This window comes from Scardinius erythrophthalmus, assembly GCF_964197995.2.
Source record: "Scardinius erythrophthalmus genome assembly, chromosome: 1".
NCBI classification, from domain to species: domain Eukaryota; kingdom Metazoa; phylum Chordata; class Actinopteri; order Cypriniformes; family Leuciscidae; genus Scardinius; species Scardinius erythrophthalmus.
Window position 1 is genome coordinate 21,704,572 of NC_138221.1, and position 22,136 is coordinate 21,726,707.

Here is a 22,136-nt window from a genome sequence, read left to right on the forward strand (position 1 = left end):
TCTTTATTTTACTACACTTTGTCTGTTTGCATCTGTAGATTTCACGTAAATTCAACAAAAGTTGTCGTTGTAAATCCTCCCGCCGATTCGCGATCTCTGTCTGCTCTCTGTCTTCACAGGCACCGCTGGAAAGCTCTCTCTTCACTGTACAATGCTGTCGGATCCAAATATGATCATTTCCTTTTTATCAGCAACCAATCGCAAAAGTAAAAGGGCTGAATGCGCAATCTCATTGGCTGATGATAAATCTTTAAAGCCCGTTTTCTCAAAATGACCTTTCTCTTATACTCCAAGTCTGAAATCTCCACTTTAGTAGCACCTATATACACCAATCTTTCCAGTCTTGTACCTAGTTATATTATGAAGACATTTACTGAGGGATCTGTAAATATATTATTCCTAGCCTGATTTATATAACATTTTATTCCAAAAAACATGGCGAAAATCATTTTTAAGGCTATTGACAGTATATTATGATTTACAGGATGACAAAAGTAGATATCCATAAATGCCTCTGTATTTTTTCCCCATCTAATATGTGAACACAATGAAAAAATAATTTTTAATCTGGCTTTATCCAATACTCAGATTTCGTTTTTTTAAATATATACAAATTAGCGCATATTTAATTAGATATTGCCTAATTTGCTAATTTAAACATTAAATTACAGAAAACTTTTAATAATTTTTTTTCTCATCTTAATGTAGGTAATCAACTGGGAAAGTTTCATGGTGATATCTGCTAGTTTTTTTATTTTTACCCTATTCACCCGTAGTGTCTCGCCTTAATTATTTAAATTGTTAAAATGGTGATGCAAGCATACAATTAGGCAGAAATACTCTTCAAGGAACACTCTTTTGGAAAAAGGTATGTGCCACTCAAAAATTCAGGATGGCCACCATTTTCAAGATGGCCACCATTTCTGTCAAATAGTTATAATGTCTGCTTTGTCTGCCTCTTCTTTGACCTGTCCAGCTTAGTTAAACTTGCCAGGGATATAAAATCCCCGCCGGCATAGCTCTTAGGTTCAATGGAGTTCATACACAAGCCTCTCCACCACGGCAAGGTGTAGTCCACAGAGAGGAAGGGCCACTGTTAGAAAAAAGGATACGCTACTGGTACAGGTTGCACATACAGTGGGGAGAACAAGTATTGGATACACTGCTGATTTTGAAGGTTTTCCTACTTACAAAGCATGTAGAGGTCTGTAATTTTTATCATAGGTACACTTCAACTGTGAGAGACGGAAATCCAGAAAATCACATTGTATGATTTTTAAATAATTAATTTGCATTTTATTGCATGACATAAGTATTTGATCACCTACCAACCAGTAAGAATTCCGACTCTCACAGACCTGTTAGTTTTTCTTTAAGAAGCCCTCCGGTTCTCCACTCATTACCTGTATTAACGGCACCTGTTTACCTGTATACCTGTACACACACTCAATCAAACAGACTCTAACCTCTCCACAATGGCCAAGACCAGAGAGCTTTGTAAGGACATCAGGGATAAAATTGTAGACCTGCTCAAGGCTGGGATGGGCTACAGGACAATAGGCAAGCAGCTTGGTGAGAAGGCAACAACTGTTGGCGCAATTATTAGAAAATGGAAGAAGTTCAAGATGACGGTCAATCTCCCTCCATCTGGGGCACCATGCAAAATCTCACCTCGTGGAGCATCAATGATCATGAGGAAGGTGAGGGATCAGCCCAGAACTACACGGCAGAACCTGGTCAATGACCTGAAGAGAGCAGGGACGACAGTCTCAAAGAAAACCATTAGTAGTAACACACTACGCCATCATGGATTAAAATCCTGCAGTGCACTCAAGGTCCCCCTGCTCAAGCCAGCGCATGTCCAGGCCCGTCTGAAGTTTGCCAATGACCATCTGGATGATCCAGAGGAGGAATGGGAGAAGGTCATGTGGTGAGACATGAGACAAAAATAGAGCTTTTTGGTCTAAACTCCACTCGCCGTGTTTGGAGGAAGAAGAAGGATGAGTACAACCCCAAGAACACCATCCCAACCGTGAAGCATGGAGGTGGAAACATCATTCTTTGGGGATGCTTTTCTGCAAAGGGGACAGGCCGACTGCACCGTATTGAGGGGAGGATGGCGAGATCTTGGCCAACAACCTCCTTCCCTTAGTAAGAGCATTGAAGATGGGTCGTGGCTGGGTCTTCCAGCAGGACAACAACCCGAAACACACAGCCAGGGCAACTAAGGAGTGGCTCCGTAAGAAGCATCTCAAGGTCCTGGAGTGGCCTAGCCAGTCTCCAGACTTGAACCCAATAGAAGATCTTTGGAGGAGCTGAAAGTCCGTATTGCCCAGCGACAGCCCCGACACCTGCAGGATCTGGAGAAGGTCTGTATGGAGGAGTGGGCCAGAACCCCTGCTGCAGTGTGTGCAAACCTGGTCAAGAACTACAAGAAACGTATGATCTCTGTAATTGCAAACAAAGGTTTCTGTACCAAATAAGTTCTGCTTTTCTGATGTATCAAATACTTATGTCTTGCAATAAAATGCAAATTAATTACTTAAAAATCATACAATGTGATTTTTCTGGATTTTTGTTTTAGATTCCGTCACTCACAGTTGAAGAGTACCTATGATAAAAATTACAGACTTCTACATGCTTTGTAAGTGGGAAAACCTGCAAAATCAGCAGTGTATCAAATACTTGTTCTCCCCACTGTATCTGCGAGAGGGAAGGCGGAAGGACCATCAGAATTAAGACTGGTTTCAACAATATAGGTGACCAGTTCAGAAAGAGCCATAAGAAAGATGGCTGGTTGAACCGTTTCACTCTGTGACTCTTTCTCAAGCCTTCTGAGGTGGAGTTTCTCTCTGTTGTAAAGATGAATGAGACACAAATGATGGTATTTCAGCTCCTGTGCAATGGCATCAGCACCACTTAGTTGAGACAATAATTTAGCATCATTCACTGTTTGTGCACATTCATGTAGTCTGTCATTCAGTTGCAGTGTCATTACCTGACGTAGGTCAGATTCAGGAGATATGTTATCACAAAAAAAGCAAACCTGATCATCTAGACTTTTCTGCATCATGGTTCTGCGATGCTTTGTTTGGCCTTCATCTGTCTCACTACATTGAGCATCGGATTGTTGCTTCTGGGCACGAAGTAACTTTGTGTTGTTGAACTGAAGTCGACAATTGTAGTGATACTTCGCTTGGTTCCTTCTCAAAGTAGCTTCTATACCACCACCTTCATCCAGTCGTTCCAGGTCCAGGGTCATTGGCATTTTGTTCATCTTGTGAAAGAGTGGAATGTTGGTGGTAATCATTTTATAGCCATCATGTTGAGAAACATGATGGGTAGGTGGTGATTGGAGGGGTTCCTTTGTGTCTGTCTGACAAAGACAACATTTCATCCAATCAGTTGGCCTCTTGGCTGACATGGGATTTTCATTTGCCATTTTGGAGGTTTGTTGTCTGATTAAGGCCGAGGGGTTATCCTTTTACCACCTCAATCATAGACATAGTACACACTCAGGTATGGGATACAACTAGGTACGGGTCACCTACACCTAGCCCGATCATTCATCCAGTGCCATTTAAGTCCCGTGTGATCTGTACACCTTCCAGGTAAGCATACATGAACAAGTCATGTATTGCCCCGCTTACCCTTGGCTTTTTCCATGATAATGTCCCTTTAAGAATATTTGTACCAAATTTCATGATAGCATCACCATTTGAAAAAATAATAATTAAGGATTCAAGAAAAATGGCGGCCATCTTGAAAAATGGCGGCCATCTTGAAAAATGGTTGCCATCTTTCATTTTTGAGGGACAAGCACCGTTTTCCAAAAAAAAACATTCTGAAGAGAGTCTTTTCACAAAATGTTATGCCTACATCACTGTTTGAACGATTGACATAATGAGCATTTGACAGAAATAGCGGCCATCTTGAAAAAATGGCCGCCATGTTGAATTTTTGGATGGCCAGCGCCTTTTTCCCAAAGAGTGACCCTTAGAGAGTATCTGTGCCAAATTTCATGCTTCTATACCAATTTGAACGATTCTCTTGAAATATGCCATTAATCTGCTGCACTATATTGCATTTTCATTTTTTATAGGAGGGGCGCAAATCACAAATGAGTGATTATGGGCTAGGTTGATGTGGGCCCTTAAGAGCAACATACCATAAAACTTTCTTCATCCTCGGTGCCACGGTTCAGGTAGGTTCAGGGATAGTGGCCCCCGGGGACCAAATGAAATTTTTCCGTAAATGCTATGCTAGCGGCGGTCATAATAATCTATTACTTCAAGCAAAAGTGCTTAATTCAAAAAGCCTTCAGAAAACAATGACAAGAGCTGGATGCACAAGGCAAAAGGACTTAAAACATCACAATGAGTGGAAAAGTCCAGCGGAAATGAGTAATCTTACAGGAATTAAGTCCGTCAGATTCATGAAACATGTAATGGATGAGATTGTATCATCTTTTCCTTTTGCTTATCAGAAGTCAAGAGAAGAGAATTTGAACGAAGAGGAGAAAGAGGAGAATTTTCCTGATCTTATTGTTTTAGCTTTTGTAGAAGAACCACGAGAAGAATCAATCCTCACTTTTAAGACTCCAGAGATACATGGTTTTAAAGAGGCTTCAAAGAAAAGTTTGTATTTGACTTGTGTAAAAGTCGCTCATCAATCAGTTCTGAAGGACAGCAGTGAAACAAAGTGGACAGATGTGCCAGGGCCAAACTCTTCTCCTAGAAGATGCTGGAGGTCATTGTATAAATCTCCCATTGAAAAATGAACTGCAGATCTATAATGGAGAATAATACATTAGGCAGCAGCTACGTGGCACATATTGATCCCACTGTAGAAAAAAATCGCATGATTTTTTTTTTTTTTGATGGCGCACACATGATCCAAAATGCACCTGTATGCGTTTCCTCTAGTTTCTATGCTCCCAGGAGTTCTAGCCAGAGTTTGCCATCAAAGGTCTTGCCTATTACAGTGCTGCGTTGGCCGAACAGAGGACAATTTATGGGGCATTTATGTCAGTGTGCGGAGACACTCTAGCTCAGCATGAAGTGGCTGGATTTAAGATAGGAGTGGGATTTGCCTACAGTAAATGCAGGCACTGCGAATGCAACTTTGAAGACATGCAGGAGCAATTTAATGAAGATTTGTTTGTTAAAAGGACAATGGCAAGGCATAACAGGCAATGTAATGACACTGAAAAGGCAAAAACTGAAAGACAATCTAAAAATGACATATGGCATAAACAGGAGAAGCAAATTAACAGAATTTCCTCACTTTGATATAATCAATCAAACCCCACAGGACATCATGCATGTCATTCTTGAAGGTGTTGCCCCATATGAAATCAAATGTTTATTTAAAGCATCTTCACCTATTATTGCTCTCTCAACTCTTTCAAGGCTGAAGCTTTTAATAGAGCACCATTTAAAACATTTCAAACAACTGTTTCCAGATGCAAATATTATACCTAAACAGCATTACTTGCTGTATCTTCCTTCTCAGATTAAGGTACTTGGTCCTAAAGTGAGGCACATGTGTATGCGCTTTGAGTCAAAGCATTGCTTTTTTTAAGCAGTGGGCTTTGAAAAGTAGTTTTAAAAATATCTGTAAGTCTCTTGTGAAGGACAACCAACGTTATGAATGTAGTCAGAATGTGCTTGAGAAACATCCAATTTGTTCAAGTGAAGTTGACATGGTCCCAGCCTCTGAGGTGAAACATGTTCACTATGTAGAAGGAAAGATTAAAGACTTCTTAGGAATAGAGCACGTTGAACATATAGTTTCTGTAAAGTGGATTATGCAACATGGAAATAAGCATACATGTGGAAAATCTTTGGTTATTTCTAATGTCATACATGATACTCCAGAGTTTGCACTTGTAAAAACATTTATATTTTAAATGCGTCAGTGTATTGTTTTGAATGCCAACCTCTCTCTACAGTTGGGTGGAATGATCATTATTTAGCTTATGAGGTAGAAGTTCCCGATCTAGCTGTAACGCAAAGAAGATGGTCAGATTACCAGCTCTCTCTCTATATATATTTAAATTACTGAAATTACCAACAAACGGACTCTGTCCTTCTTGAACTGTCTACAAACAACAGATGGCATCTATCAGCTCAAGTAACTCATTGATGGCTGTCTATAGACACCTCTTTTATGAGTTTACACGGGAAGCCACGAGCGCAAGGCGCCACGATGTCTGAGATTACGCAGATCCCCTAGGGGTATTCTTAGACACTGATTTATACGTCAGAAAACAACAAGACTTTGTCCGGCCAGATGTGCTGGCTAATGATCTCATCAAACCAAACACACACACACATAGGCAAGAGAGCAAAAGTTCAGCGGCAGCATGAACTCTCAGTCCTGGTCACACACACACGCACACACACACACAGAAACACACATGGATCCTACCACGTGTGATCAAAATCATTTGGTACAATGTTTAAAATGTATTTTCTTGATGTGTGCATGATCCCTTGTCCCAAATATTATGCATATATAACTTTATTGGTTTGTAATCAATGTGATGTGACTATAATCGTGTATCTGTGTGTAATTATGTCATAGCAGTGCCATTCATGGTATCGTCTTGTTCCAGATATCCCAGCGGTCTCGAATGTTTAACGCAACATGTCAGAGGATGCATTGTTTTATTAATACCAGTGATATTAATGTTACGAACGAATCTATCATTCCAATTTCTAAGAGGAAGGGGGGTATAGATCTCGAAACGTCAGGAGGTGAGCCCGATCCGTTGTTAAAGACGGTTGGCCCACGTCCGTGATTACATTCAGTGAGCCTTTTTCAAGCTTCACGCGACACCAGAAGACGCAGCAGAAGTGCGCGTCCCCTTTTCTCAGCCTCACCCGAAAGAGAACAGACTTGCAAGTATCTTTTGATCCCTCTAAAGCTGATTTCCTGGGGTCCGGCTTTTAGGTTTCTGTATGTAACAATTACTAGCCTTCTCCCTCTTCTCTTCTCTTTCTTTCTTTCTTTCTTTCTTTCTTTCATTTCATTTTATTCTGATCACGTATTTTCTTGTTTGGTTAAATGTTTGTTGTTTATTGTTTGTAATTTTGCGTACGTTTATATTTGTAGCTCATATAATCTCTAGCCTTACATTTATTAAAATCCATTTATACTTTTCAATGTCTCTGTGTTTAAAAAAACCCACCATTCTAAAGTCAATGAAATAAAAGATCTTAAGCTACAAGCTCTATATTAGACTACATTCAGTAGTTTTAATTAATAAACTCATAAAGTTTACTGTTCGTGGCCAGAACCTAAACTTTATTGGAGTTTGTAAATACTGTGATGATCTTACTAGGGCTGGGTATTGGCAAGGGCCTCACGATACGATACATATCACGATACATGGGTCACGATACGATATATCACGATACGATACAATACAATACATATTGCGATATATTGCAATATTTTTTTTTAAATCAAAAATGTAATAAAAAATAAAGAAATAGAGCTGAATATACAACTTTTTATGTACCACCTGGGGTATTCAGGTATGTGTATCACATTATATTGATAACTCAGCAGACAAAAACTTTAATTCCAATTTATTCGCAAAGGTATTTGCATTGTGTCGAGTGTGTCTGCGTGCGCGAGCGACAGTGCGCGAGAGTCGGAGTGTGTCTGCGCTCTGCGCGCGAGAGAGACCGAGTGTGCCCCAGCATTAGTAGCCTAATTGGTACATAATATTATATACTATAAGAGGCATGGAAGTTCGATTAATGGACAGCAATAATCAGTACTACAAACGTCTTGTTTTGAACTATTGTTTATAATAATTTAATTGTTATAATTTATATTGTTGTCCATTAATCGAACGTCCATGCCTCTTATATAATATTTATATATTATTACTACATACATTCAATCTTATTTAATCCTCCATATGGAAGTTTATGTGCTCGAATTATTTATATTTATTAAACAATAGTTCAAAACAAGACGTTTGCACTGATTATTGTTGTCCATTAATCGAACTTCCATGCGTCTTATATAGTAATTATATTACTATGTGTGTACCAGTCCAATACTAATGCTCGGACTCGGTCTCTCTCGCACGCAGACACCCTCGGTTTCTCTCGCGCGCGGATACACTCGGTCTCTCTCGCACGCAGACACACTCGGTTTCTCTCACACGCAGACACACTCGGTCTCTCTCGCACACAGACACACTCGGTCTCTCTCGCACGCAGACACACTCGGTTTCTCTCGCACGCAGACACCCTCGGTTTCTCTCGCACGCAGACACCCTCGGTTTCTCTCGCGCGCAGACACCCTCGGTTTCTCTCGCGCGCGGATACACTCGGTCTGTCTCGAGCTCTGTTGCTCGCTCGCGCAGTTCGCTTCGCTTTTGTCCAGTCCGGCGCCTCATACAACTGGACAGTTGAGTGACAGTTGACAACTGTCGTGAGTCAGCGACAACTACAGCAGCGGTGGAGGAGGTCGTTTGACGCACACAGGGATTTGATGAAAACTTTTTTTTATATATATATATATCGATACTAGAGGTTGAAATATCGATACACTATCGTGAAAAAAAAATATCGCGATAGTTAGCTGTATCGATATTTTTGCACAGCCCTAGATCTTAGTTATTCGCTGGACGAATAACTGATGATTAGACCAGTTATAGAACAAGGTAATCTCGATAATTGATTAAATAAATGTACATGCGACTTATGAATTATGACCATGAGTTATGATTGTTAATATTTCCAATATTCTATATAGCCTTGAGCTAATCTCGATAATTGATAAAATAAATGTACATGCGACTTATGAATTATGACCATGAGTTATGATTGTTAATATTTCCAATATTCTATATAGCCTTGAGCTAATTCAAATTAACCCAGTGTCGTATACACTACATAGCTCAAGCCAATATTTTCATGGATGCTGAAAAGCTTGTTGATTATACACCATATCACTATGTAAACTTCAATAATAGCAAGTACATTCCACTGAAGTATGATCTCACAGACATCATTAAACACAATTCTTGAGTCTGTATTGAGTGTGGGTTTTTGGGCGCAATGTATTTTTTTAAGCACTACAAACACTGTAATAATTGATGACAGCATTTATTACTTTTGCAGTAGCCTATGTCCAGAGTGCGACAGAACAGAGAAGGAAACATAATTCCAGCTTTTGCCATGGTCTTTTTTTACATATCACATGGACATGGCTTGATGCAAATGTTCAAGATGGACTGTCTAAAACAAGCTCCTTTATCTCACTTAAATCTTGGTCTTTAGGGGATTTTGTCTTATGTTAAGTGTGATGAGATATTTTGACTGGAAATTAGAAAAATATACTTGGCAAGATTTTGAGTTTTTGCAGTGTGCAACTTTCTCTTTCTGACATTACTTATTATGGTGAAGATAAAACTTCAAACAGTATTTTCATGTTTTCTAACAGCAGTTCATGTTTTTGTATTTGCTCTGGTGCTTATCAAGAATACAGAGACGAGAAGCTTCCAGATTCTTCCTCTGTTAATGTTAGAAAGGTGTTGGAAATTATGTGATTGCTTAAAGATTACATGTCAAGTATACGCCATTTAGAGTTTCATGACCAAACTAGTGATTTATAACACAAATCATCTTCATAATATTATAATAGTTAGGGCTGGGTATCGTTCAGAATCTTTCGATCCGGTGCCAATTTCGATACCTCAGTTTCGATACCGATTCCTAACGATACTTTTTTCGATACCATAGCCATAATATGTTTTAAAATTAATTTCAACATCAACAAAAATACATTAAACACAAAGCTTTTATTTTCCACCTTAATTGTGAATCAAAACAGTTATCAAAATAAAAAAAATTCTGGTAAAACTGCTCACTCAGTAAGGCCATAATAGCCTACGTTTTCGTTTGAAAATTATATATATATATATATATATATATATATATATATATATATATATATATATATATATATATATATATATATATATATATATATATATAATTATATATTTATTATAAACATAAAAATCGTATATTTTTCTCTCCGTTTTGGCCTTCCGTCCACACTAAAAACCATTATGTGACGCATATTGTAGGCCTACCATTATACCAGTGTTGTGCTATTAACCTTTACACTGTTGCTAACTATACGTTATTAAAATATTCTACATTGCACACTCTTCATATCAGAGTCCTGCAAAGATGACAGAATTTAGGCTACTCACATGCTGTCCTGCGGCAATACATGAGAGCAGTTGCGTTTTAGACCAACATGGTGACTGCGTGCGACCTGGACCGCATCAGTGAATGGTGAGATATTTTACTAAATAAAATTATCCTGTCAGAAGAATTGCGCGATAACTTAGGTTTTAGGCATGCGCTGTAAGGTGAATTTGACGTTTCTCAAAAGTTTCTCATCCACACTGAAACGTCCGAAAACGCTAGTGTGGACGGAGAGCGTTTATAAACGAAAACGCCATTTTCAAATGTATCCGGAAATGTAGACGTCGCCAAACATTAATAAAATGACTGCCTGTCAGTCAGTCAGTCAGTCATCAGGGCAGAGAAACCACCATTGTGGCTGCTTGTCTAGTAGTCGAAGAGGAAGTGTAACGTCAACAGCACCGTGACCGCTTTCGGCTCATATCGCAGCAAACGCTGTCTGCGTGAAGTTTAAAAAAAAATGTTACCACACTTGAGACCAACCGTGACTCTCTGTGACATCAACAAAACTGCAACAGTTTGATCCGTCCGCACCTCTCCGTGTGTGTGTGGGTCGGAGCTCCACTCTTTGTCAATATAGGCTACAGAGAGGACAGATAAGCTTGTGTGCTCAGATGCTTTTGGAACCGAAATTTGGCACCGAAAAATAAAGAATTTTTCGATACTCATAGGATCGAAATATTTTTTTCGATACCATAAAAGTATCGACGTTCGGTACCCAGCCCTAATAATAGTACATAATTGTGCACAGCAGTTGTTGACCAGATATGATGGGGTTGAAATGACTATTGAACTCATCGGTGATCTTGACTTTGAGCTTCACTTTTCCTTTCAAGTTTGTCTCTCATTTGAAATCTCACTTGATTTGTTTCTTTTAGACCTGATGGACGTGAACAAGAAAGGAAAATCAGAAGCCAAAAGTCTCCTGCCCTCAGTGTTAAATGCATCAGTGGCAACAACATAAACCTTCTGGGTGGAAGGAGATAACCGTGAAGCAAAACGATCTTGCAGGAACTCAAGTATTGAACTAACTAAAGTGCAATTAACTGGATCCCATTGTCTTAGATTACACCAAGCATTGAATACAAACAAGCACTATGTACGGCTGTAGAGTGTGAATGTGTAAATGGTGTTTAATGTTTAAGGAAAATGTATATATTTGTGTGAAGTAAGTTCAATTTTTTTTCTCATTACCAAGTTCATTACCACTAGGTGCTAGCTTGCTAACCACGTACATATATTTCTAATGTGTCAACCTAATGTGTACAAAGAGAATAAAATCGATCAGACAGACATATTTTAATTTAAATAGTTTATTAGAAATTGAAATGAGATATGATGACTGTGAATATTTGGAAAATGTGATTTAGTGATTGTTGTTTTCTTGGCTTTGTGTTTTCAAGGCCGTTTTTTTTTTCTCTTCCTTCTTTCTCTTTTTATTTTTGGGCATATGTGAGTAAATGTTTCATCTGCTGCCGATCCTGAGCTTCAGCAGTTGAGATTGACATAGAGGAATTGTCCTTGCCTTTTAATGTATTGCGCATTGAGAGGACTGGCGAGCCATTCCCATCTTAATCGTACCTGGTGACACAATTTCAAGAGTGAGGAATACATATTGGTTGGACGAACCATTCTTCTTTAATCACCTTTATTTTACTGGATTGAGCGAAATATTTTTTACTTATTTTTTCCCCTCTTATTTTGGACTCGCTGGATTGAGAAACTGATTTTTCATGGACTAAGGCCACTATTCAATATATTTTTTTTTCTCTTCCCTGAATCTGAACTGAGACACTGATTTTCTGAACTGAGACATTATCTTATTATTTTTTTATTTTTTTTTCTCATTTGACATTTCAATTGAATGAGACACTGTTTGTGTTTTGTTTCTCTCTTCTGATATTCAAATTGAGTGAGACACATAGTCGTTGTATTGTTGTTGTTTTTTTTTCCTTTTCTAATATTTCACTTCAAGAGTTACTAAGAAAAGAAAATCTAAAAAGATACGAAAAATATAAATACTTTTCTTATGGTTAATACTTACCATTGATGTTTTGAATGGTTATTCCCCTTTTGTTGTTGTTGTGTTTTGTTATAATTTTTTCCTCCAGAGAGTCGCACTTAATCTTCTGTGACTGGTCTATACTTTATTTAAACTTGTGACGTAGAATTTGTGAATTTCCACATCAGTTTATTTGTGCCCACGCACCACGCCCTCCCAGGATCTACGTTATCTAGGCTACTTTCACTTTTAAAAATGCATCATGACCGCGCGCGCGATCTGCTTGCAGTCGTCGAGATGGATGCTGAGGAGTTGAAGAAAAGAATAGCTAGTGGAGATTGTGAAGTTGTCGACAATACGTCATAAAAAATCAAGTCCAGTGTGTGGGAGAAATTTGGAGTTATCTGAAGAAAATATTGTGAAAGGCTTTGCAGCATGCATGCATTTTGTTGGATAGCCGCAATGTGGAACTTCATCGCTGAGGAAGCACGCAGATAACTGGTAACAAAGCAGTTCTATCGAACAGTATTTTTCAAATTTAACACTGTTAAGTATGTGTGGTGTGCAGGGCGTGTTTGAATCCAAAATTGTCAAATGTAGGCTAGACGAAATTGCTTGGCAGATAGTGTTGTATAGCCGCGTCTGTTCGATTGGTAAAATGTTATAAGTTACTCACTTTTGTGGTAACGTTAGCCATGTTCTTTGTGTTAATTGTTGTGTAATAACTTCTGTATGACCTGGTGATAAACATTTTTGTAAGTGTGTCTATAATTGTCACGTATAACTAAAGAAAAACTAAAGGAGAGGACTCAAGTGCAGAAAGAATTATTTATTAAATAAAAGAAACATAACGTGAAATGAAACAAAAACCGTCATGGGGGGAAACATGATATACCAAAACTACAACTTCAAAAACAACATAGCCTACCGGGGTTTCACGGGAAAGCGGGAGACGTAAACAAGACAACGATCCGACACAGACCTCAAACACAAAGAATTTATAAAAGGGACAAATCAGGCAGGTGATGAGGGAACAACAGGTGGGGCAAATGAAACCAATAATGAGATAACAAGGAGGGTGGGGTCAAAACAGAGACAGGAACACAATTTACAATTTGGATTTACAAAGCGGATTTACAAAATCGGACACGTGCAGGACTCTGTCTTGCATTGCAAGAGTGCTATAGGCTACAAACGGTGCTGTACAAAAACGTAAATTATAGTTCGCCTCAAAATTTTTTATTTGTGTATTTATTTAATTTGTATTATTTCTTCCCCAAGCTCATAAAATAAATTTGGGCTGCACATAAATTGACAGGGTCGGTCGGAAACCGGAACCAAACAAATTTTATTTTTAGGCCTAATCATTTAAGTGTGTACTTTTAAATTATCATATTCATACTGAAAACAAATATTCTCTGCTTGAATAATTTGTATAAAACCAACAAGATGTCCAGTTTCTCACACACTTGCTCATTAGTTTTAATGTGACCACGCCCACACGCGCAAAAGAGATTGACATGCAAATCTCCACGTTAAGGAACGCGAACGCACTCCTTACCTCAAACACAGCATCAAACTTCAGTCTCTGCTTTTCGTCGAGTTTGGAAGACATGCTGTGATCTTACATTGGATTTACCGAAGAAGAAGAAGAACGCGATTTGAAGACATGATGTAAGGTAAGGAATTCTTAATTATTAGTTAATGTTATTGTTGCATAAACTTCACATTGCAGTTGAATCTTTACTGTGTTTGTGGTAGAGGTGGGCATAGATTAATTTTTTTAATCTAGATTAATCTAGATTAATTTAGAAATTAATCTAGATTAATCTAGATTAAAATGGCTCATTTGAATTCTGCCGAAGGCATTCATAATGTGTGCTACCCAAATAATGACTATAAAAGTAAGTCTTTGAGAACGGGTTTCTCAAGCCAGGTGGCGCATTAGACCAGGGGCTCATCTCCTGTTTCCAAAATGCATCACAAACTGCTTGAGAAAGCTGTTCTACTCACTGTAAAAGGTTACTACTGTACTGTTACCGTCCGTAGGCAACATTAGGTAGTTATAATCAACTAGGCCTAGGCTATCAATTAGGGATGGGCGATATGGCCTAAAATCTATATTGTGATATACATTGCAGCCTCTTGTGACAACGAATTATGTTGTATACTTACAGTTTTGCACAATATATGTTCTCAAAACCACATACACCCTTTAAAAAAAAAAGACATTTAGCAGTTGTTTAGCAGGGTCTGTGTAACCTGTTCTGAAATGGTTTTATTATAATATACTGTATATGTAGTTTTGAGAACATATATTGTGCAAAACTGTAAGTATACAACCAGGGCTTGACATTAACACCCGCCAACCCGCCAAATGCGGGTGGATTTTGCTCGTGGCGGGTAACACAGTCACTCCAACTAGCCACTTTGGCGGGTTGAATAATTGTAGTCTTTTCAAAAGGCATCTGAAATAAGTGTGACACTACGACACTACAACTCCCATAGGGCTGTCAACGAATATTCTAAATTCGAATATATATTCGAATAGTTTAAAAAAAACAGAATTTCGAAGGTGAAAATTAATATTCGAATGTGGAAAAACGCCCGCGGTAGCAGAGGCGCGGCTGTCTGCTTTGCGTGTGGGCGCGCTGCCTGAGGGGTCATTTTATTTAACGTTAAACAGAAACATTACTGAAGTGTAGGCTACTGTAGCCTACTGACTGAATAGACATTGCATGAATAAGGTAGGTTAGATACAGCAGTTTAATGCACTGCAGGCTTCCACTGGTTTGATTATTTACCGTTTCATGTCAAGGAAAAGTTCCATGTTTACCACAGCACAGCTCACTTGGAGCGTTCAATGTATACTGTAAAACTTCAATTAATGTTAATAATATTTGTTTCAATCACTGAATGAAGCCTGCTATATAAGAGTCGCGACCTTAAATTGCTTGCACAAAACTCTTGATCAGCACTCAACATTTGCTTATTGTTGTTGTTCATTTAAACTGTTCATTCGCGCCGCAAGACCTCCAGACGCGCGTAAACGCGTCTTTACACTCGCGCCAGACGCTCTATTCGCGAAAGAGTGCCTGCGAGTGAGCGAGCGAGAGTGAGTGATGTCTGCGGTCTTGGCCATTTGTTGATTTACTTGTTTTCGTGTAGGTAATACGTTGTCAAATATGTTTAAACTTAAATAAACTACCTATACAAGTAGTCATGTCTCTTTGTATTAATTTGTCCTATTGACATAATGCGCGTCATTGACAAAATGCGCAACCAGATGTTCGAATAGATCGAATATAAGCGGTTTTTTTTTAAAGGGAATATTCGAAGGTCATTTTTGAGCAATTTTGACAGCCCCAATGAGTATTGTCGCTAGTGACCGACAACAAAGAATCGAAGAGACAGCTAGCTGCCCTGCTGGAGTTATGTCGTATGCCGGTGGAGCAATGTGGCGACATATAATACATAATACATGGTTTTATTTAAAAAAAGGTGCTTTACACACAACCTTATCAGAGCTAATGATAATGACCTGTATTGTTATATATTTATGTAGTCTTGATTTGGGTTTGTACAGTGGTTTTACATTTAAAAGGGTTGTAAATCTAGTTCAAGTAAATTTTAGCACGCCATAGTCAACTTTTATCAGGTAATTTCACAACAACAAAAATGTGGCTAGTAAAAATGCTGTGTGGCTAGTAACTTTGGAAAACCACTAGCCACATTGGCTAGTGAGCAAAAAAGTTAATGTCAAGCCCTGTATACAACATAATTTTGCAGATAAATAAAATTGAAGTACACTAGCTGCAGAGAATTAAGTACGTATTTTCCGCACTATAAGGCGCACTTAAAAGCCTTTCATTTTTTCAAAAAACGACAGTGCGCCTTATAGTGCGGACCGCCTTATATGGACCTGGCGCCTTATGTTAATGTCTGTAAAACAACCGCTGACTTAAAACCTTGTTTATTCTGTCGGCTGGCACCGGAGCGCGAGCCTCCGCTGACTGCGCGCGCAACTCCCCAAACAGACGAGGCATTTATACTTGACGCAACTGTTTTGTTTTAGACTGAACACCAGACCATTCAACTGATTTAGACGCGCAAACTGGGTGCCGGTGTGATGATGAGATGTACTAATATCCGTCTGCTCGGGCAGATTCGGCTCAAGTCGTGCATCTTCTGATGCGGAGGCGCGCGCGCTGTTAAGCCGAATCTGCCCGAGCAGACGGATATTAGTTTTTTTATTACCTTCGCGCTCATGCGGACGCGTCGAGTATAAACAAGGTTTTACAGCTCAGCCACTTGTTTTTTTTTATATATTTTTTTTTGCAAGTGGAAGATCTTGGTTTACATTTCGACTTTGGATGTGATCTCTAGGCTTGAAAAGGTTGGTGACCACTGCATAACGCAAACCCAGTCAAACGTTTGACTGCAGTATCTTCTATTCTATGCGCCTTATAATCCGGTGCGCCCTATATGAAAACAGTTCTAAAATAGGCCATTCATTGAAGGTGCGCCTTATAATCCGGTGCGCCTAATAGTGCGGAAAATACGGTAGGTCTAATGTTTATTATAGCTTGGAGCTTATGAAACCCCAAATTTAAAATTAGAATATTGTCTAACTGATGTCTTTTCAGTTAAAAAGAAACACAACAACGATTCTTAAAATCGGGCGTAGACAGAGATTATGTGTTAACGTTACACCACTAAAATATATTGGAATGGGAATAATACGCGCGCGCTGGTATTCAGTGATATAATGTTTCGTTTTGAATTTGAGGTGGTAGAACGGATTAGTCGTGTGTACTTACCAAACCGTTACCCCACACACTCTGTCTATAGTTTGCTGCTGTTTGTCGGACGGCTTAAATCTGAACCAAGTCCAAATAATGGATGTTGCAAAAGATGTTGATCTTTTTCACCAGCTTATACTTTCAGCCGTGTTTACTTAAGATGATGACGAATATGCGTTGCAGCCGGGTGTTCCTCGCGGCCGCAGGTAGATTGCGTCATCATAGCTTGTAGTTGAGTCATCTCCCAACCCAACTTGGAGAATAGATTAACGGCGATATTTTTTTTATCGCGCTGCGTTAACGCCGATAACGGCCCACCACTAGTTTGTGGATATCTGCTCAAACATAGATATGTATAATATGGTAAGTAACCATATAATGTATCATATTTTGGAGCGTGCTCTGCGTTTGAATGTATTTTGGAGCGCGTTCTGCGTTTGAATGTTTCATATTTTGGAGAGCGCTATGTGTTTAAATGTATTTTGGAGCGTGCTCTGCGTTTGAATGTATCATATTTTGGAGCACGCTGTGCGTTTGAAAAGCAAAATGCACCAAACAATAGGCTTAATTTTTTTATATATATATTGTAATCAATATATTTTTCTCTAGCGTAACGTTAGTTGTTGCTGAAATCTTTTGGAAGATTTAATTTATTGTTATTATTATTTTATGCAGCACTGCGCGTAGCCTATGCCTCATATGTTCATTATTGTTGGAAAAATTTGTGAATTTTAAAAAGAAATTTTAACCAGAAAAATCTAAAAATCTATTCCCAAAATCGTGCAGCCCTATAGTTTCTCTTGATATCAGTATGTTCACAGTGTGTATTTTTTTTTTTTTTTTTTTTTTTTTTTTAAACAGGGCCCTGCTGCTTCAACATTCACTTGAGTCTCTGTACATGAACATGGTAAATCAAGTGAAAATCAAACACCTTGGAAATGAAAGGTATGTACAATGTTTTTAGGAATGGTCTCTGTCTTTGGATCATTGTTTTCCATAATGTGCTTTTTTGTCATTTGTTGTGTATCTTTGGATTATGTTGTGTTGTAAATAAATCCAAACAAATCTACTCATTCTTTGTGCAAGTTTGCTTGGAATGACAGGGCCTGATAGCTCCTAATAGAGCCATTAGGGGAGGTCTTTGTTTTAAGACCTAATAGACCTCCCCATACATATTAATGAGATGTTTACGCCTACCCGCATAAAGCTTTCTTACACAAAACACGTCTTACAAATTTTAAATCAATATATTGTCTTATCTGAATGAGCAGTCAGGATGATTTTCACATAGTTTTGGAGCAAATATTCTAGGCTACGTCATACAATTTTCAAAAGTCTTGTGAAGAAATAATCAGTATGGGTTTCATGGCCTTATTTCAGTGACATTTTTATTTTATTTTCACAAACCACACATAAATGTCATTATCTCAAAACTAAAAACTTTTACATACATGCTGCTGATATATTATTGTAGCAGAGTTTGTGCTAAATACAGTGTATTCAGACTTTAGCCATGAAAATGTCACAAGTAATAGAAATAAGCACAAACGTCAGAACACCTCCAGGGCCCAGAAACCCCCTTCAGCAATTCGTGTTTCGTGCTCATTCTCGTTTCTCACAAGACTTCCAATTTCTATCTTGCCGGGACGGTAATACCCAATTTGCAAGGTTGGTTTTCCGCCTGGGAACGCTGGGGGGAGCGGGGAAAGTCACCAATATCACCAGAACAGGTTGTTTAACCATCCAAATGATTTCTAGACGGTTTTATTAAGTTACCAAGTTCTGCTTTAAAGTTTCAACTAACTTTTGTGAAAACAAAATGTCAAAATATAGGTGAAAATATGTCCGCAGAGAAACAGAGATCGCAAAGAGAACAGACTTACTGATGAAGAACGCAATCGAGCCGGTCCCTACAGCCGATATGAAGACCGGCTTCTACAACCCGTACCTCACTGTACCCAAGAAAGGTGGTAGGTTACGATCGTGTCCTGAACCGGTCCCTTCACAGGCTGCCATTCTAGATGCTTACGCAGAAACACATTTTAAAGTGCATCTGTCCCCAAAATTGGTTTGAAGCGGTTAACCTGAAGGACACATACTTTCATGTCTCGATTCTCCCTCGACACAGACCATTTCTTCGCTTTGCGTTATAGGGACGGGCATATCAGTACAAAGTCTTACCCTTCAGGCTCGCCCTGTTGCCCCCTGTCTTGCCACCTAGGGCTTTGGGTCAGCTAGGAAAAGATCAAACTCACCCCCGGTCAGAGGATCTCTTTTCTTGGTATGGGGTTGGACTCGATAAACATGACAGCGCACCTCATCTCACCGAGGCCCGTGTTCAGTCAGTGTTGAAATGCGTGAGCATGCTCAGATGCAGAAAAGCGGCACCACTGAAACTTTTTCAGAGGCTCCTGGGGCATATGGCATCTGCAGCCGTGATAACGGCTTCATATAAGGCCGCTCCAACACTGGCTCCAGGATCGAGTCCCGAGATGGGCGTGGCAGAGCGGCTCGTGCCAGGTCCAAGTTACAACGCACTGTCGCCAAACTCTCAGCTTGTGGTCGGACCCTTCTTTCCTGCGGGCAGGTGTTCCCTTAGAACAAGTGTACAGGCATTCTGTGGTCACCATGGATGCCTCTACCACCGGCTGGGAGGCCACGTACATCAGGCATGCAGCTTCAGGTCTGTGGATGGGGCCTCAACTGCATTGGCACATCAACTACCTCGAGTTGTTAGCAGTACATCTTGAGCTGGGCCGCTTCAAAACACCTCTATTAGGCAAGCATGTACTGGTCCGTATGGACAGCACTGCGACCGTACGTTGCGTAAGGGTGGTCTATGCTCCCACCGCATTGGAGTCAGAAGCATCTGAGGTCGCTTCATGCTATTTATATTCTGGGCCTGCTCAACCGTGCAGCTGACCTAGACCAAAGTCTTTGACCCGTGTAGCCGAGAGAGGACCTGACCTGGTCTCTCAGAGACGCGGCACCCTATGACACCCGCGTCCAGACCTCTGGAATCTCCATGTCTGGTCCCTGGACAGTGTAAAGTTTCTGAATAAGACTCTGACACAGCAAAGCAGCTTTAAGACCTTTTAGCGAACTTATAAATCTCTGTTACAATTGTTTACATTTCTGTTAACGCTCTTTTTCTTCTCTCCTGCTTCCACAGTCTCAACGCAACATTCTAAAGCGCCCCCTTCTGGAATGAATAAACAATATCTGCTTTCAAACTAACACACATGTGAAAATATTATAACATAACGTCACGTTATAAATCGTAAACATTACAGACGGGGTTCAGGGTGACCTACCCCAGGCGGTAGTTGAGACCATCACTTCCGCTAGAGCCCCCTCTACGAGGTGCCTCTATGCATTGAAGTGGAACCTGTTTGTTGAGTAGTGGTCTTCTCACAAGGAGAACCCCTGAACTTGCTCGATCAGAACTTTGCTTTCCTTCCTGCAAGCTGGGTTGGAGCAAAGGCTGTCTCTCTCTACCCTCAACCCCCTGTTCAATACCAGCTCGCTTTTTTTCTTATCAGTGCAAAAGAGAATCAAAATACTCTGTTGATTTTGATCTTGCATATAAGTGTTATACATCATTCGTTCCTGTTGAGTGTCTATTTTTTTGTGTATACTCACAATAAAAACAAAGTGTTGTGCTTTTTGCCAAATAAAGAAAAATAAACATGATGCGAGTTCTACCTTCTCTCTGTCAATGAAGTCCATTCTGAAACGTGTTCGAAAACTGCTCTGTCAATGAAGTCCATTCTGAAACGTGTTCGAAAACTGTAACTCAGCGAATACTCAGTCACGTAGACATACAGGCACTCAGGCATGAAGCTGGAATTCTCTTCTTTTAAATTTAAAGTAATTTATATAAAAAAAACATTTATTCTCAGTTTATGTAATCTGTATGAAAAGAGAGACATGTCAGTTGTTCTTATTATAGCTCATTAAATTTATTATAAACACACCCAGGGAGAGCGCGCACTGTTCAAACGCAAATGTTCTGAGGCAATACATGCAACGCCCACATCAGCTGGATAAAACACACCAAGTTTAATAAGAATCATGTACTTTACGTGGTCTTGCTACGCTGTGAGGAATAATAGACACTCGAAGATGATAGGGCTTCCTGAAGTGATCCCAATTACGTCGTCATGTTCCTTCAGGGAATGAGGGTTATATTAGTAACCAAGATGTTTTTAACCCTGTTTTGTTTTTAGGCAGTCATAACTACTGTATATATAACTATATATTGCTGTTCGTCAAAACAGCTGTCATTGAACAACTCCCGGGACACAGCTAGCAACAATTTGTTAATGTGACAATACATTTTGTTAGTTTAATTTTCCAAATAACCAGTGGTGGAATGTTACAATATACATTTACTCTGGATTAAAGTATCATTTTGAAGTAGGCTACTTTAGATTGTTATTCAACTCCACTTCATGTCAGAGGCAAATGTTGTACTTTTTATGAAGAACTGACTTTTACACATGGATATTAGATTATGATTTTAGATATTGTTTAAAAAAAATATGACCAGTATATAATAGAAACACTAAAAATATGTCTTATAGATCAGGGATGGGTCCTGGAGGGCTGCTGTCCTGCAGAGTTTAGCTCATAGGACAGTTTTGCTATTTGTTCAAATATTTAATAGTTAGATTTTTAAATACGTGAGTTAATTTCTTTTATTCCTCCTCTTTCTGACAACATCTCAGTGACTGGCAGCCGTCGACTGAGTCAGCCCTGCAAACCTGTTGGTGGACAGTGTAAATATGCACTGATCCCAGATGATGTCCCTCCAGGAGAGGCTTTACCAGCGTCTCTATTGTACAACTCATCCCGGATCTCCTGCTCAGTTCAATAACAGTCTACAGAATTATGTTTTTAAAAATGTTTTCTTACAATCTGTTTTATGTATACTGTTAATTTTATTTAATTTCATACTCTTATTTAGATTTTTGTATTTTAAATGTAACTTATCTTGTAAATAGTTGTAAAAAGTACTGTAAGTAAAAATGTTTAGAACAATTTATTTTGTATCAAATATACAAATTCATTGACAAGAAAGTT

At 39.1% G+C, this 22,136-nt stretch overlaps 1 protein-coding gene across 3 annotated transcripts in view; it reads left to right on the forward strand.

Moving 5' to 3' along the window:
- LOC308696872 (uncharacterized protein) overlaps positions 1-12,291 on the forward strand; it is a 35,985-nt gene extending 23,694 nt beyond the window's left edge. For 2 of the 3 annotated variants that reach the window (XM_081375788.1, XM_081375790.1), the window contains exon 4: positions 11,126-12,291. In XM_081375788.1, coding sequence (XP_081231914.1) covers positions 11,126-11,234 — 109 coding nt within the window. In that variant the 3' untranslated portion in view covers positions 11,235-12,291. Of the gene's footprint in view, positions 1-4,102; positions 4,172-11,125 lie in introns of those variants that run through there. The other variant, XM_081375789.1, reaches the window with a different exon arrangement.
- The last annotated feature ends 9,845 nt before the right edge of the window (positions 12,292-22,136 follow it).